We start from the raw sequence: 17,962 nt of genomic DNA on the forward strand, positions 1-17,962 counted from the left end.
TGCTTTTATTGAGCGCCTCACACCGCTTCCTCATTCACTGACTAATGACATGCCATCAGGAGGAACTGGGGTTCAGTGTCTTGCTCAATGACACTTTGACGTGGTCACAATGGCTGGGAATTGAACCCCCGACCTCCGTATCCTTTGGGGGTGTATCACTATCCTTTCATTTTTTTCTGGGTTGGGGAAGTCTCCAACTGTTTCGGTCTGGCCCTGCGGTGCGCAACTGTCAGGCAAGCAGGCGGGAGGGGGGTATTGAAGCCGCCATTTGCATGACATAATTTCATGTATTATTCAGCCGTTTGGAGGCGGGCGTGGAGGGCGTTCCTTCCAGGCAGCACAGAGCCGTCACGAGGCGTCCAATTAGTGCAATCATGAGCCGCATAGCACGGCTGCTCTCAGCAACAGAACACCCTTCCTATTAGTGGGCACGCATGTGTGCGTGTGCGCGGACAAAGCTCATAAAGTCAACGCACAGGCTGAAAGCGAAATAAAGCGCCTGGCATCTAATCAGAGACAACAGAGTGTTTCATGAAGCCAGATAATGGCCATTTCATGTGTGCGCCATTTCATTAGCATAGATAATAACTATTTAGATGAGGGATGGTTGGTTGCCGTGGCAACCCGGATCCCGGCAAACAAAAGAGTTGACCAGAGGACGCAAAAGGAAAGATAAGAACAACGTCGCAAGCGCAGCACACCTGTCACACGAGATTGACAACAAGTCTTTGTTCATAAAAAGCTGCTTGGTCGCTCAGCTGAGCAAATCATAACGCCGTTGTGTCTCTGAGGTCACGGAAGCTAATTGGCCACACATGGATGAGCTGAAAGAGAATTGCCGTCCAGATGGGTGTCCACATTCTGTGCACGGTGGTCCACTTCAGCAGGAATGCAGCGCCCCTATCGGACCTTTGCCACATGGGGAATTTGACCTCCCGTTTGGCTTTCAGGGGGCCTTGTCCCTACAGCTTGTTTTGATGCATTCCTCGCTGGCAAGTTTTGGATTGGTGTTCAAATTTTCAAGCAAGCCGCCACGGCGGTTATTCCCCCGCGCACAGTGGCAGACTTTCGTCTCTGCCGTGGGTAATCGGAGCCCCTCTCGGGGTGGCCCATCTGGCGGACGCCCCGGCTGTGGCGCCACCGTCCGGCTGCACTCCCTGTCAACTAACAAACCGCAAGCCTCGCCCTTGACCCACGGGCCCTAACTCAAACTATTTTAGATCATCGGCTGAACAGAACCTGATAGAGCGAGGGAGCAACAGCCGACAGCCATGGCACTTCAACCCATCACGAACACGAGAACCTTATCAGCAATGACTTCTAAGGTGTTTGTGGTCTTATACGCGCCAAAGTGGACAGCATGCTGTTTTTTTTTTTTCAACGAGGCTTCTAGAAATTGATCCCCATGCATGTCATCAGGGGGATGCATGTGTTTAAAAAGACAAAAGGGGGTTGAGAGGGGGCAGACTGCGGGTTAAGTAATAGCAAAGGAGCATAGCGCAAGCAGGCAGGCCTTAATTCCCCATCGACCTCGGCTTGTTGCCGGCGTGCTTCTGGCGACCCCGACACCCGTCTGGGTCCCGATTTGAGGGTGTGCAGATGGAGCGACCGTTAAGAGACAAACTTGCATAGTCCCTCGAGTGGGGTGGGTTAAGAGGTTAGGGATCAGAGAACCCCCCTACCCCTCCATCCGCCCAACTGACTCCACATCGAGTGCCCCGTGTGTCTGGGGACATCCACGCAAAGATGACACATTATGCAGTTTATGCTATTAAAGCGGGGGGAGGAGGGGGGGGGGGCAAGGGGAGTGTGGCGGCGGGGGGGGGGGGGGGGGGGGGCTTCTATTTAGCTGGCACGCACATACACAGAAGTCTTCATGAAAGCTCATTTTTTTCATTCAAGTTGGATGAAGGGCAAGATGCTATTCCTTCTTTTCCTGCGCCATCCTTTCATCTCTTGTCTGTTGTGTTTCCTTGTCTTCTCCTCCATAGCTTAATTACACTGACCCCCCCTCCCAATCCCCATCACACACAGTGAGCATGAAGTCAGTATCAGGTTTAATGCATATTAATGAGCGGCCTGCCGCGGAGAGATGGAAACAATGAGGTACAAAGGGAATAAGCGGGTGAGGCAGAACAGGTGCGGGGGGGGGGGGGGGGGGGGGAGATTACCTCTTCACATTCACTCACTAGAAAGTCGTCATTTTATGTTTTGGACGAGTGAGTTATTAGTTGTCAATGAAATACATATTTGGGGGGCTAACACGTGCCCACCCATTCTGCTGGAGCGATGCCCCTGTTGGTGCTTCTTCTGCGTGATCATCAACTTGAAGCAAAACCACGCCCCCTTGTCGCTGCTCATGAGGAGCGCCACTAAACCGCGCCTGCACGCTGACTGTCCGGCACAGTGGAACTAGAGACTGCGGCAGCAGGAACGAAAAGAACAAAGTCGAAGAGGAGAACCTCCACCGCCCATGCTGACACTTCAGCCCGCGGGATGGATTTGGTGGAGCGCCGCTACTTGTCTCCCTACGACTACACTTTTAACTTCTGGAACGACTACCTGGGCTTGTCCACCCTCGTGGCCCCGAACCGGATCCAGCCCCCTGCGAGTAACGGCCTCAACTCCATAACGGAGTCGCTCAAAGCGACGCTGGGCTTGGGCGACTCGCCGTGCGAGCTTCAGGAGCGCTTCTGGCCGCTCCGCCGGCCGCCGCTCGGCGACCTCAGGCTTGCCGGGGTCAGATACGACGCAGCCAGCTCCGCGAGGAGCGGCTTCACGGAGGGTCCTGAGCGAGGACGCAAGCAGGCGCCGCGCGGCAAGGCCGAGCACAGGGTGTGCGTGTTCTGCCGGAACAACGGCGCTCCGGAGGAGGTGTACGGCACGCACATTCTGAAGACGGCCGACGGCCGGGTGTTGTGCCCCATCTTGCGGGCGTACACTTGCCCACTGTGCAGCGCCAACGGGGACAACGCGCACACCATCAAGTACTGTCCGCTCTCCGCCAGGGAGCCGCCCGGGGGCCACAGGATGATGGTACTGCCGACTAAAGCAAGCAGAGCGCCCGGCAAGAGACTCAAACTCTTCTCCTGAAAACGTCAGAGGAGGAAAACATTCATCGTTGTTTATGTATTTCTGTCACTTCTTCTTTGACCAAAATGATCTTTTGTTCGGATTTGATCCAAATTGCACATTTAGACTGAATGTAAATGGAATCCTGAGTCCACATTTAGACCGATTCCAAGTGTTTGAATATAAGAAACAAGATGTTCATAAATAATCACCAAACTACCCATTTATATATTTCTCCAATATTTCTCCAATGATGCTGTTATATGTTGCATCTAATTTGAACAAAATACGTCAGGTGTGTATATATGTATATTTTCATGTCAAGTTTAATCCAGATTCGATCCAGTTGGCACATTTGGACCAAGTGAAACTTGTTCTGATGGTTTACAGAGATAAAATGATAGCATACTGTGTAGTGAAAGGTTATACGATCTAACGCTAAGCCAAGGTTAGTCTGGTTTTCTACATTTTGGATTTATGTTAAATGTAAATTTCTTTATATGGTTTATGAGAGATGAATGTTAATAATTCTGTCAAATATTCTCCTCCAGCACTATATTCTAATTTTTATACCAATGTAAGACCTGGTCACATATACAGACTCTTCTATACAGCATTTTGACTTTTGCATCATGGAATGTAAAAAAGACAGAATGTAGACGTGACCATGCAGTTGACAGATTTTTTGTGTCTTAAATATGCTCCAATGGATCTTGTAATTGTCTCAAAAGGTTCTAAAGAGCAACATTCCAAAGTTTCTACATGTTAAAAGCAAATGTTTTGTTGTACTTATTTTTACTTAAGTGTAGAGCAGGGGGATTTTCACTGTGCATAAACTCTGAATTAAACAAGATTTGTTTTTGTTGCATACGTTGTGATTAAAAACAATGACGTCACAAATTCAAACATGAAAAAACAGCGCAACTATTTTCTGTGCCTCCAATTCACACAAGCGGCGCTGTTTTCACTGCAGCAGTCCGCTATTGGGCGACTGGCTGGTGACGTTACTCGCTTGTGTGAAAAAAAAAGGGGGGGGGGGGTGTACTATATATAAAAGTCTGGCTTCTGCAGCATCCCCGAGCTGGCGCAGTGCTCCTGCTGACTCGTCGTGTGCAGGACAAGGGGGACTTCTGCTGAGAACATCCATTTCACTCCCATCAAGAAAAAAAACATCACCATGAGCTCCTCCGTCTTCTGCCGTCGACCTTGGGATGATTTCGGAGGTTCCCAGTTGAAATTGTCCCCATCCTACTCCTCACCTACAACACCCGAGTCTCACGGGAGGCCCTCGAGGGTGTCCTTCTCCCCGACCCGAGTGCTCAGCTCTCGGCTGCTTGAGAAGGAGCAGCTGGTGGATCTTAACGATCGCTTTGCGGGCTACATCGACAAGGTCAGACTCCTGGAGTTCCAAAACCGGGCGCTGCTGGCAGAACTGGAGGTGTTGCGTGGCCGAAGGGGCCGGCCGTCCCGCTTGCGGGGCGTTTATGAGGAGGCGGTGCGCAATTTGAGGGCCGATATGGAGTCAGAGAGCCGAGAGAAAATGAAGATGGAGGCGGAGAGGGACTACCTTAAGGAGGTTCATGAGAGGGTGAGAGAACGCTGCAAGGAAGAAGGCCGGCAGCGGGAGGACGCCCAGGAGGCTCTGATGCAGGCCCGGGAGGAGGCGGGACGGGCGGCACTCTCCTACCTTGACGCCCAAACCACCGTGGTGTCTCTTTGCAACGAGATGGCCTTCCTCAAGAAGGTCTGTAGCTGTTTTCAGGTGCTTGACTTCAGCAGATCCAGAACCTATAGAGAGAAGGAGTTTCGTCCCAGGATATTCCTGGAAAATATAATTTCAAAGCTGTACATGTCATTTGTAAGGTCTTTGCGGAGGAGAAGGCGGAGCTGCGATCACAGCTGGAGGTGGCCAACATCAGCGTGGAGGAGGTGCCGAGGACGGCGGCGGAGCCCCACCTGGGGGAGGCGCTACGGGACATTCGGGTGCAGTATGAACGGCTGGCCGGCGAAAACATGCAAGCCATGGAGGGCTGGTACAGGAGCAAGTGTGCCTTGGCGGCGGACGTGGCCAGCAGGGAGCACCAGGCTGCGCGGGCCATCCGAGAGGAGACATCTGAGTACCGCAGGATGCTCCTGGCCCGATCCTCCGACATCGAGGCGCTACGGAACGTTGTTGAGGTGCTCAACAAGCAGCTGGGGGATCTGGAAGAGTCTCAGGCCACGGAGGTGGACAAGTACCAGGTCACGTTTCGCATATAATAATCTTGTAGCAGAAGGCAGAAATGAGCTGTACATCGAACAGAATCCGTAGTCCATCTTTGGTAAATGCATCTGAGCGTTTGCTATTCCGTTCCCAGACGAGGATCAACCAACTGGAGCGAGACATCGACGACGCCAAGCAGGAGATGGTGTTCTTCATGAGAGACTACCAAGACTTGCTCAATGTCAAGATGGCGCTAGATATTGAAATAGCTGCCTACAGGTGACGCGGTTTCACCCAAACACGCATGTTCATGTTATAGTTATAAATTTGGAAGGGTTAGAATTGCAAATTCGCATTTTGCGGCTCATCAAAATATCTTGAACACAGTTTTGCAATTCATTGATTTGCATAAAAAAAGATTATCCAAAATCTTTAAATATTCTTTTGGTTGTAGGAAGCTCCTGGAGGGCGAAGAGCAGCGGCTGTCAGTTCCCTTCCTTCCCACCATCCACTAAACACCCAACCGCCATCTTGAAAACACCTCGGCCATGTTTACAAGCCATCAGCCAAATGTCATCCAAGTCAAGAGGAAAAATAAAGATTCCACCACAAGTCCCCCTTTTTCTCCACACATTCTGACTTCCAAATACAAAATAGAAGCACTCCATGAAGAATTGTTACCCTTAAAGTACAAGCAAAACACTTTGTACAAACACTTGAGCAAGTCTTTGCAAATAGTGCTTGAACTTTAATAACTGTGTCGGAGTAGTTGGGCCAGTGACCCTAAACCATTATTTTACATCTTCTTCTGCATTTACGCCCAAATTAAGAGACGAGCAAATGTAAATGCAGAGGAAGCCTAACTGTCGCTGGCGTCTTTTCTCCATTATACAGTCTTTATTGTGAACTGGTAAATCGTGCTAAGCTAAGCTCAGATCCAACATGAAACTGAATGAAAGCTAACTGTAACCACAAGTTACAAGTCCAATAAAGAAATAAGAACTGAATTATGACTCAATGGTTTTTTTTTTTTTGGCAGGGTGTGTTCTTTGGTGGTTGTATAAAAATACAAAAATATGACTGTAATCAGAATGAAAATGCAGCTACCATGTAAAGAAAATACACTCAATCAGGAACCAACAATTAAAAATAATCATAATTTAACTGAGCAATAATGTTAAGATTAAGTTATGTTTGTGTACTCAGATGCAGTTTGACATTGAGGGGGCGCAAGTGTGCAAAATAAGAGAGTTGAAAGAAACCTTGTGCGTGTGTATATAGTTCGAAATAAAAAGCGGCTAAGAAGAGCCCAAAAGAAAAGCTCCTTTTTGTCTCCAACGCACTCTTTCTCCGTGTCACACGCAGCACAGCGGCGCGAAGCTCAACAGGTTATGGGCCCAGGAGCAACTCGGAGAAGAGTGTTTTAAGCCGAGAAAAAGTCGCGATGGAATGCGTCTTAACGGCTAACAGAGCATGATTGCGGCTCGAGGAGCAAGCAGGCTGGTGATGTGCATTCCAGTTCGTTTAAACGAACTGTATCTTTGGAATCAGTTCACTAACAAGATTCATTCAAACAAATCGTTCAACGAATCGTCCCCCCCACACTGATCCGCTTTTTAAAAAAATATATATATATTTTTTACTTCAATAACACACACAACTAAGTAATACACCTCACAATACACCAGACAAAAAACAATCAAGTAAACACACGGTAATGTCGACAACGCACACATTTTTCTCTATATTACAACATCCCGTGGAAACAACCCATATACAGCAAACAATACAACTACACAAACCCCCTACCCCCCCAAAAAAATAATTACATAAAAATCTATATATAATAATAATAATTGGCTCGGGTAATTCACACATTTCTTTCTATAATACAACACCTACACACAGATCCGTTGGCAACGGTCTCACCCGGTCATGAACGGAAAGTTGCGTCACTGACTCGTTCGTGAACGGGAACTTACGTTCGCGAAGATTCACGAGTGAGTGACAGACATCATTGCTGCTATGCCAACCGACACACGTTATGCTGACATTGATGATTTAATTTTGTATTTGTTGGGTTGTAGTTGATGGTGTTATTATACCGAATGTGTTTGTGTTTGAATAAAAGGTTGGAAAAAAAAAACTCGTTATGCCGACATTTGCTATTTTGGGGGACACCAACTCATAAAACAACGTAAAACACACACACATATATAGTCATATAAAGCAGTTAACCAAATGTCTGATTTTTATGTTGATTGGCGAATAGAAAAACAAGGAATAAAACACCAGACAAGTTTTAACATGAATGTTTATTAAAAAAAAAAAAAAAAAAAAAAAAAAAAAATAATAATAATAATAATAATAATAATAATAATAATAATAATAGGCGGCTCGGTGGCGCACTGGGTAGCACGTCCGCCTCACAATTAGGAGGGTGCGGGTTCGATTCCACCGCCGGCCCTCCCTGTGTGGAGTTTGCATGTTCTCCCCGAGCCCGCGTGGGTTTTCTCCGGGCACTCCGGTTTCCTCCCACATCCCAAAAACATGCTTGGTAGGCCAATTGGTGACTCCAAATTGTCCCTAGGTGTGAGTGCGAGTGCGACTGGTTGTTTGTCTCTGTGTGCCCTGCGTTTGGCTGGCGACCGGTTCAGGGTGTCCCCCGCCTACTGCCCGATGACTGCTGGGATAGGCTACAGCACGCCCGCGACCCCCGTGGGGACTAGGCGGTTCAGAAAATGGATGGATGGATAATCTGATTTCTTCAGATTTAGGAAAATGCAAAGACACTGAAGCAGAAATTAGACTTACACAGATTGGTTGAGTTCAATCACAATTCTTGTTAAAAAAAGCTCTGTTTTCAGGAAAGTACAATACAGCGCTGGGCCCTTCAAGAGCGGAAAGTCCCCATTTAGAAAAGGCAAAGTCCAAGGTTGTTAGATCAGTTTTATATTCAGTAGCACATTGTGGGCCGAGATTGATGGGTGATGAGTCTTCGGGGTGGGGCACGTTCGAAGGAGAGTCTGCTTCCATGGGAGTGGTGCTGGTTATGGGCGATTCCGTGTGTAGGTGGGGGGGCTGTTGGTGTGTGTGTGTGGAGGGGGGCTGTTGTCTTCCATCCCGTCTTTCGGCCTTGGCGATCATCTTTGGCCGAGTCTTTGGGCAGCTCCTTCTGGCACCTGCTGGTTTTATCTCCACGTGACCTTCCTGTGAACATTCTTCTCCAATCTTGGACATACACTGTCGTACCTCATTCTTATTCTTTTAATTTTGTCATTTTGTACGAAATTATGTTAGCTTTTGGCTGTGACATCATTAATCTATTGCTGTTCTTTTGATACATCATGTCTTTGCTTATTCTTAGTTTAATCATGCTTCCAACCGTATCTTTTCTTTGTTAGGCAAACTATTTCCCTCTGTGCAGAGCGTTCAGTAGTAATCAAAAACTGGCGTCTAGGATTAGTCAAAACATAAGATACAATCAAGTACTGAACGGTCAAGACGACTCTGGCCGTGTCCATGATTCAGAGAAAAAACATCAGGCATGCATTACACAGTTCCTTAAGGGTCATTAAGCTATTTAGGCAATATATCAAAAGTCATTTGTTATTTCAAAGTGCTCAGAAATATATCAGATCATAAAGTTATAAAAACCTTTCTCATCACCACTTATCAAAAATGTCTAGTTATGTCTTCTTTATTGATTTGGTGTGTAGGTATAATTATATGCTTAAAATGTTTCTTTTATTTATTTAATATGTGAATATACTTGTCTGCTTATGTACTTTATTCAATGAGGTTTGAGCATATCTGTTTTTGTAGCTAGGCAGGACTTTTTGTATTTTGACCCCATTTCCTGCAAGAAGCATAATCTCCCCGTTGTTGCATATCGACGCATTCCTTCATGCAATACAGTTAGTCGTTAGCTTGGAGAAAACGAGCACAAAATAAATGGTGTTTAAGAGAGTGGTTCTTTCTTTCTTTGGCAAATCGTTTATTTACATTCTGGCTTACATAGTTCACGGCAGGAGACGCAACACGTTCACTGACTGATCCGTTGATGCACGGGAAGGCAGTTCACCCATTGACTCGTTCGCGAACGGGAAAGTCAGGATTCGTTCCCTCACTGATCTGTTCTCGCGATGAATCTGAAATGCAAATCACTGACTCGTTCACTCACAGATCCGCTCAGTTGGTGAACGGGAAATGCAACTCACGCCTCGTTCGTGAACAGGAAGCTACGTCACTTTCTTCTTCGTTTCGTTATACGGCGAGGTGGCACCAGCTTCAATGCGCATCACCGACACCTAATGGTTGAAGTCATACGACCTGAAAAAAGAACGAATCACTTTTGGAAGATTCGTTCCTTTCAACGAATCGTTCACTGACGAGCCAACACTAAAGCAGGCTGCCTCGACTCATGTTCGACGGAGATGAAACGAAGAGCTGTGGGAGACCAAAATGATTGTACATTGGCACTTATTAGGATTGAAGAAAACTATTCTGGAAAAACCAAACAGCAAGGATGAGAGCGCAGCCGACGGCAAGAAGGACGCCGATGCTTATGCTGAGTTAATACAGTTTTTGGATGACAAAAGCCTTTCATTAATTATGAGAGATGCACCGGACAATGGAAGAAAAGCTTGGAAGATCTTACGAGAGTATTATGCCGGGAAGGGGAAGGCCCGCATTGTCAACCTGTACATCACGCTGACTTAGCTCCAGATTTTGAGCAGAGACGGTAACGGACTACATCATCAGGGCAAAGGCCACCATTACGGCGCTGCGGAACGCAGGTGAGACGTTTAGAGATGGCCTGCTAACTGCTATGGTTGTGAGGGGACTGCCTGAACAATTCAAACCATTTGCAATAAACATAGCCAGCCATGAAGAGACGATAACGTTTGTTGATTTCAAAACGAAGCTGCGTATTCATGAAGCTACAGAGAACCTAACTACAGCAGAGACCAGCGACAATGTGATGCACACTGTTTCACGAGCCAAGTGCATGGGACAGGAGAAATGAAGATATCGACATAACATGTTTCAAGTGTGGCATGAAGGGTCACCAGGCGAAAGCATGTCGACGAAAGACTTGGTGCGGCCATTGCAAGATGACACCCAGAACGACGCCACATGTAGACGTAAGGAGAAGCAAGATGGCTCAAGGAAAGTCGCAGATGAGAGTGGCAACGGATCAGGATCGGAAGCAGCGGACTACGCCTTTCGGATCAAGGACGTGGACATCGGGAGAGACCAGCACCCAGCGCGCATCATCACGAAGAAAGGGATGATGATCGACACTGGAGCTACTTCCCATATTGTCACGGATATATCCAAGTTTAAAAGTTTTGATGACTCATTTAAGCCGGATACGCACTGTGTTGATCTGGCAGATGGCACCTTGTGCAGAGGTGTTGATCAGCGCAAGGGGATTGCAGACGTGATCCTGGTGGACAGCACAGGACGACCATGCAGGGTAAAGGGAAATGTGCTTTTGGGAGTTTGCAAACATATTTTAAGGTTGTGTTAAACTTATAATCATCTTAATATCTAGTATTGAAGTGCTCGTGTGGATTGGTGGGGGCCGAGGAATGTGCAGGCAAACTGCATGAACTTGTTTTCTTGGAAGTGTTGTGTATAGGCCCAGACAGGGAGTACCGGACGAGATAATCTCAAGGTCGGTGAGAAGGGAGAACAACAGCACATCTATGGGACTGGGCATCGAGGGGAAAACCCAACCGCCTGACCTCAGCGACACCTGGACGGGGAGGAGATGGCCATCCACCAATCATCTCATAATATTTTGCATGCTTTAATATTCATATTGTGTTTCTTTAAAACTGGGCAACCCGGAAGAATGTGTCGTCTTTGGTGGTCACAAAAACGCACGAGTTTTAGTGTGAGGGACCCGGGACCCAGGCCTGTATTAGTGCGCTTTGTCAGGAATAAATAATTGGTAAATTTGGTCTAATTGATCTACTGGTCTTCTCTTTGACAGAACGAACTCGCAAAATTGTTAGGTGCGCCAGTGTGTGGATTAGGACATTGCAATTTATGTGTTAAGTGTTGATCGCAATTTGGAGTCAGATCAATAACTAGAATCCGTAACCTAACAATTTCTTGGTGACCCCGACGTGATGTCAAGAGAAGGGTAATTGACAACTCGTGGTCTTCATCCAGGACACCGGACAGTGTCAGGGACATTGTCTCCCGGTCGGCGAACCGTTGGAAATAAGCGCACAACGTTGAGCTGGTACGACGTCTCCTCAACCCTGAGCTCACCACTGATAAGGTAAGCAGAATACCTGTTACTATAAGTCGAAATTCTGCAAATTGAAAGAGGAAATTTAAGAGGAGACTGTTGTTCAGATCAAATAAGGTGTGCATGAAGTGAAGATACATACGGTGAATAAGTTTGGAACTTACGTGTGTAACGTGTACGGTAAAGTCAGGGACTTACGCGTACTACGGATAGGTCAGGGACCTAGTGCTTCGTCGTGGCGGACAAGGGTACGGTGACGATCGTATTCAGATAGCTGGGGTTAATAAAGAGATCCCCGAGGGGAAGTGAGGCCTCCTCAAAAAATATCCGGTGGTAACAGTTCCTCCTGTGAGAGATCAGACCACTAAAATATCCAAAATGAACAACCAAATTGGGGGGAGTTTGTGTGATGAGGGGAGTTTGTGTGATGAGAGCAGTGTGTGTGCTGAGAGGAATGAGTGGAGTGAGATTGAAAGAATGTATGCTGATGTGGAAGCGCAAATTGTGAGTGGCATTGACCGAAAGAGAGTGGCGAAGGAGCGAATGAGACACCGAAAAGTCTTCGCGAAATTGGAAGGTGACAAATTGTTTAGGGGCTTCCCAACAGCTTGGGACATGGAACGCCTGGCACGGCAGTTGCAGCAAAAAGAGACTGGGGTGCTGAAAAGAAAGCTCGCCTTAGAGGACGAGAAAAAAGGCGCCGGCTGGCGTAAGCGGAAGGTGCTCGAGAAGCACATTAGGGAGAATGAGGAAGAGCGACGCTCCTTGCACAATTTTGCGACAGCTGCAACAGCCATTTTTGCCACTCAGAAGAAACTGCCCGTAGAAAGTGTTGTTAATGTGAGAAAAGCAGAGGAGGTAGAGAAAGCGGTGAAAATAGACGAGGAAAGAAATGAATACAAGGGCATTTATCCATCTTTGCATGATGTGACACACCCGAGTGCCCCCACCCTCGGAGTGAGCTATGTTGGACCGCCGCCGTACGGCGACCCCGGAGTAATGGCTCCGGTGGTGACGCTGGGTGGCAGGATGGTAGTGGATGTCGAGGGCGAAGGCGAAAGGGCGGATCAGAGTATTGTACAGTTGATTGAACAAGCAGTAAATAAAGAGAGGCGACGTGCCCGGGAGGGGGACACATCCCGCGTGGACACCTCCACCCCCGGTCCTAGCCCTCAACCGTCCAATGTGACGAAAGGAGAAAGCTGGCATAGACTTACGGCCGAGAATGAGGCGCTAAAAAAGAAAATTGATCAAGCCGATGAGCAGCGTAGACAGGAAACGCAGATGTTAAAATGGGCAACGGAGAAAGGGAGACGAGAAGACGCGAAGAGCGCACGAAGACAGCAAGAGCGTCCACAGTGGGAAAGCAGCGAGGGTGAGGAAGAAGATGATGTTGTGATGCAACAGAGAAAAATGTTGGAGTGCGCGAATCAGGACAGTAGAAAGAAGTGCAGACAGGGAGAGAGAGAGACACGGAGAAAATATAATTTGCGGAGTGGTCAGGGACAGATGACACAGGCCGAGGTGCAGAAAAATGAATTGATGTGTCCGTTGGTGACCACATCGGGCGGTCAGCACTACGAGCCCATGGTGCTCCGTGATGTGACCGCGATGATGGAAAAGATGCCCCCACTTCACAGAGGAGGCAAGGTGTGGCTGAACAAATTTTTAGCTCTGATGAGTGGGCAGAGCTGTACACTCGGTGACATGCGCCAGATGTTGGCAGGAGCATGCTCTCTAGTGCAATTGCAGGCAATTGAGGAAGCAGCAGGCACAGCGAGACTGGGGAGGGAGGTGCCCTTGCCACAAGTAGCAGCGCCCCTGTTTGAAAACATTAAATTGACTTTCCCACAACCCACCGATCTGGCCCCCACTATGTTTCCTTATGATGTGAAAATGTCACCTGCACAACATTATGTAACATGTGTGGAGAGTTGGATTGAAACCACAGGTCGACATCCGGCTCTCACGCACGAGGCAGAGGTGCTCTTCCGAACGGCGCTGCTGGACGGACTTCCACCAGATGTGAAGAAGCAGCTAATGTCAGATCCTGACATTCTGGTTTGTGCCGAAGAACGATTTAAACGTCATCTTTTGCATCACTGCAGAATGTTCACTGAGTCACAAGCTAAAGTTGAAAACGAGACAGACGCATTATCTAAACAGTTGTTGAAATTACAGTTGGCAAAAATGCATGGTGAAGCTAAACAGTCTAAATCACAGAAAAAGGAAATGCAAATGTCACAGGCTCCTCAGGTGGTGGGGCGCGGAAGAGGCCAGTTCCGGGGCGGATACAGAGGCCGGGGAGGGAGTGCACCTGCTTACCCGGGGAGGGCAACATACAAGCCCCATTCAACAAACGCATGTTTCATCTGCGGCGAAACCGATCACTGGGCAAAAGAATGTCCACAGTATCGACCACGCGGAGCCACCCGCCCAGCCGGAGGCCCGCCATACCAACCCGGGGCGCCGATGCAACAGGCAGGAACAGCTCCACCCGGTGGACGGCCCTGGCAACAGCCACAAACGCACGGAGGTCAGTACTACCAACATGATGATCTCTGGTGTGGACAATTTGAATAGGGCTGCCCGGGGAGCCAGGAAAGCAGTGGCCCGGCGGAGCCAATGCTTCATGTGACAGTGGAAGGAAAACCTGTGAAGATGCTGGTGGACACGGGAGCAACTTATTCATCAATAAACACTGCCCTTCCTGTATCCTCACTGTCAAAGAAAACAACGACTTTAGTCGGCTTCTCGGGACAACCACGTACTCTGCCTTTCACCAAACCACTTGAAACTGTGATCACCCGGACAGGGTGTAGACTGTGGCACAAATACATCCATTCCACAGACACTCCGATCAATTTGATGGGAAGGGACTTGCTGTCAGCCGTTCAAGCCAGAATTCTGTGTGGGCCAGAGGGAGTGATTATTCAATTTCCAGATGGCATCAGCATCCAGTGCTCACAGCAGCTACAACAACATGGTCAGTGGCTGATGGCGCCCCTACCGGCAGAAGCAGAAACTGCAACCATCTACTGGGCCAGGCTGGAGCCAGAGACCCCTGCTGGTGGCGGTGTGTTCTCGACCTACCTACTGTGGAAGCCTTGGATCTGCTCACTGGCGCCATACCACCCACCTGTTGATCCTTTGCATTGCACTCTATATTATGACCGAAAAAGTGATGATGTATATCGGGATTTGTTTGAAGAAATTGAAGGGCACATGTGGGATTTAACTTCATCATGCATTTTGATTGGTAAAGAGGGAGTCGCAGCGGCAACTGAATTGACATATGAACAAATGCAGTGGTTCAAAATGACAGGGAAAGGGGTGCCACACATTTCGCTGGCTCTTGCCCCAGGACACGAGGCCAGACAATTGGGCTCAATGGTCAAGCAGTTGTTGCAACAGACCGATTGGCGGAAAACTCACATTCCTAATTTGTACTGGTCTGAGTCTCAGAATGCATACCAAATTAAACAAACCATGGTAGACACAGGATTGCTGGAAATGATGTTGGTGTCCCGCACACACGGTAGGGAGTTAACTGATCATGAGGACGCTGAAGTAATGCTGGCGGCCTTGCCCGACACACTGTGGTCCCAGGGTCCATTTGATGTCGGGTTTTGTCATTCGGTGGCCCCTATTGATCTCCAAATGGATGAGACGCAGCCTATCAAACGGCCTCAATATCGTTGGCCGAAAGAGGCGGACCAAGGCATGGAAGACACTCTGTGTGGCCTCTGGGACGCAGGAGTGTTGGAAGTGTCGTGTTCCGAATGGAATACCCCGCTGAGGCCAGTGCGGAAAGCAGATGGGAAAACATGGCGCATGGCACATGATCTGAGAGCAGTAAACGATGTCACCATCACTCCTGTTCTTCCCGTGCCGGACCCGCACCGGATCCTAGCGTCATTGAACCCTGCCTACCAGTGGTTCACAGTGATTGATTTGGCCAATGCCTTCTTCTGCCTTCCGCTTTCCCCCTCAGTGCGGCACGTGTTCGCATTCACCTACAATGGAGTGAAACTGCAATACACTCGCATGCCGCAGGGATTCAAAAACTCGCCAGGTTTGTTCAATCAGGTCCTCAAGGAACTCCTTGAACCATGCCAAATGCCGGATGGCACTTTGTTGTTGCAGTATGTTGATGATCTGTTGATTGCAGCAAAAGACGAGCAGGCGTGTCTTGCAGGAACAAAGAAAGTGCTGTTGTGGTTAGGAGAGAAAGGGTTCAAGGTGTCAAGGAAGAAACTGCAATGCTGTCGCCAACAGGTCACTTTTCTAGGTCGAGTGTTGACCCCTAGTGGCCTCGCCATGTCGCCTGAGCATAGAAACTCCATTCTCCGTCACCCACGGCCCACCACTGTCCAGGAGATGCTATCATTCTTGGGGTTATGCGGCTATAGCAGACACTACATACCCTGCTTTGCCGACAAAACCGGTGTCCTCCGAGCCCTGATCCGTGAACAGGGGGCCAGGAATCTCAAGGCTTGCCTGGTTTGGACACCGGAGGCTGCCGAAGTCTTTGTGTCACTGGTGCAGGAGCTGGCCTCTGCTGCGGCTTTGGCCACTCCTGATTACACCCTGCCCTTCCATTTAGATGTCTCCGTTTCAGGAAAAGTTGTGAATGGAGCTCTGTACCAGAAAATGCAGCATGGACGTGCAGTGCTGATGTATTGCAGCGTCCCCTTGGACAACATTGAGCAACGACAACCCGACTGTTCCAGATATGCTGCTGGTCTGGCGAAGATCTTACTCAAAACAGCCCACACGGTCATGGGACATCCCATCTATGTGTTAACTGATCATGCGGTATCCTCATTTGTCGCGTCAGCGGCATTCACGTTGACTCCGCTGCGACAAACACGGTTGTTGAAAATATTGACTGCTCCAAATGTCAACTATGTCCATTCCGGAGTGAACATGGCGGATCAATTGTTGGTGGGTCCACATGAGTGTGCATTAAAGGTCCAGACAGTGACAAAAGTCCGACCTGACCTCTATTCCACTCCGCTCGGGCACGGTCGGGTGGTGTTCACTGATGGCTGCTGTTGGAGAGACAAAGAGGGCTCCCTCCATGCGGCCGCGGCTGCGGTCGAGTGGAGGGATGGTTCCTTCCAGCCTCTTAAAGTGATGAAGCTCACCACCCGCCCATCAGCCCAGGCGGCAGAAGTCTTTGCCTTGGTGTTAGCCTTGCGGCAGTGTAAGGGGGAAGCCGTGACCATCTATTCTGACTCTGCCTATGCGGTGTCGGCGGCCTTAATCGATCTGGTAGGGTGGCTACAGAACGGGTTCACAACGGCCAGAGGCCCGGAGATTGCACACAAGGACTTGATGTTGCAGCTGTTTGAGGCGTTGAAATACCCAAGCGAGGTGGCCGTTGTCAAAGTGCCTGGTCACTCTAAAGCTGACACCCTAGTGGCCAGGGGAAACCAAGCGGCTGATGAATTGGCCAAACAGACGGCCGGGTACGGCAGGGCAGCGGACATGATGGTGTCCCACGGTCCAGTGATTGTGGACGGGGAACACCCCGACTCCTGTTTGCCTCTGTCGCTTTCACATGCCGATCTGTGTGCCGCCCAGGATGCCGCGTCCCCACAACAAAAATCAGTCTGGCTGGCAGCAAAGGCTGTCAAACGATCAGACGGCTTGTGGGTAGGACCCAAAGGCCAGCCCGCTCTTCCGGAAGGAAGGCTAATGGCAGAGGTCCTGGCACAAGCACACACACCTTCCCATGTGGGCCACCATGCCATGATGATCCATCTCCGGAGTTGGTGGCATCCCAGACTCTCGGACGTGGTCTGGAATTTCGTTGCGGATTGTGAGTCCTGCCAGACGTTCAATGCACGCCCTACGTTGAAGCCAAAGCCCGGCCTGTTTCAGCCGGCCCCGTGGCCGGGGGCAGAGGTGATCATTGATTTTACCGACATGAGTACAAGAGTGAATGGGAAACGCTTTTTGCTTGTGATGGTTGACGCTTACTCAGGCTGGCCTGAGGCATATCCGTGCTCAAAAGAAGATTCTACTGCTGTGATCAAGGCTTTGATCACCCATTACATCCCCACGCATGGTTTCCCGGCCCTGATCCGCTCTGACAATGGTACACACTTTAACAACAAAGCCTTGGCCAAGGTAGAATCAATTTTGGGGTTGAAGCATCGATTCGGCTGTGTCTACCATCCTCAGAGTCAGGGCGGAGTTGAACGTATGAATCGAACACTGAAGGAGAAATTAGCCAAAATTATGGCTCAAACGACAATGAATTGGCTCCAAGCGCTCCCGCTTGCCTTGTTGTCTGTGCGGCAATCCGTTAACAGGCGCACTGGATTCGCACCGTTTGAATTGATGACGGGTCGTCTAATGCCGGGACCAGCAACGACGCTCGTCCCACCAGAGGATGTTACGGTACCAGG

The 17,962-nt window shown here is 49.0% G+C and overlaps 1 protein-coding gene, 1 long non-coding RNA gene and 1 pseudogene across 3 annotated transcripts; all 3 read left to right on the forward strand.

Moving 5' to 3' along the window:
- Positions 1–2,357: 2,357 nt before the first annotated feature.
- On the forward strand, positions 2,358–3,236 carry LOC148385580 (nanos homolog 1 pseudogene; annotated as a pseudogene).
- Positions 3,237–4,135: 899 nt separating this feature from the next.
- neff2 (neuronal intermediate filament family member 2) lies at positions 4,136–6,282 on the forward strand. 2 transcript variants are annotated; one of them, XM_088356439.1, is made up of 4 exons: positions 4,136–4,834; positions 4,936–5,313; positions 5,430–5,554; positions 5,730–6,282. In XM_088356439.1, exons 1-4 carry the CDS (start codon positions 4,250–4,252, stop codon positions 5,788–5,790), a joined length of 1,149 nt encoding a protein of 382 aa, XP_088212565.1. In that variant the 5' UTR covers positions 4,136–4,249; the 3' UTR covers positions 5,791–6,282. The 2 variants fall into 2 exon arrangements, with proteins under 2 accessions (XP_088212565.1, XP_088212567.1); XM_088356441.1 differs by having other exon boundaries at positions 4,136–4,816.
- Positions 6,283–9,708: 3,426 nt separating this feature from the next.
- Positions 9,709–14,769, forward strand: LOC148385582 (uncharacterized). The gene is made up of 2 exons (XR_015863438.1): positions 9,709–11,573; positions 13,495–14,769. It is a non-coding gene; the product is annotated as an uncharacterized LOC148385582 (long non-coding RNA).
- Positions 14,770–17,962: the final 3,193 nt, after the last annotated feature.

Source organism: Syngnathus floridae, chromosome 16 (assembly GCF_059516105.1).
Source record: "Syngnathus floridae isolate MCC-2025c chromosome 16, RoL_Sflo_1.0, whole genome shotgun sequence".
Lineage (NCBI taxonomy): Eukaryota > Metazoa > Chordata > Actinopteri > Syngnathiformes > Syngnathidae > Syngnathus > Syngnathus floridae.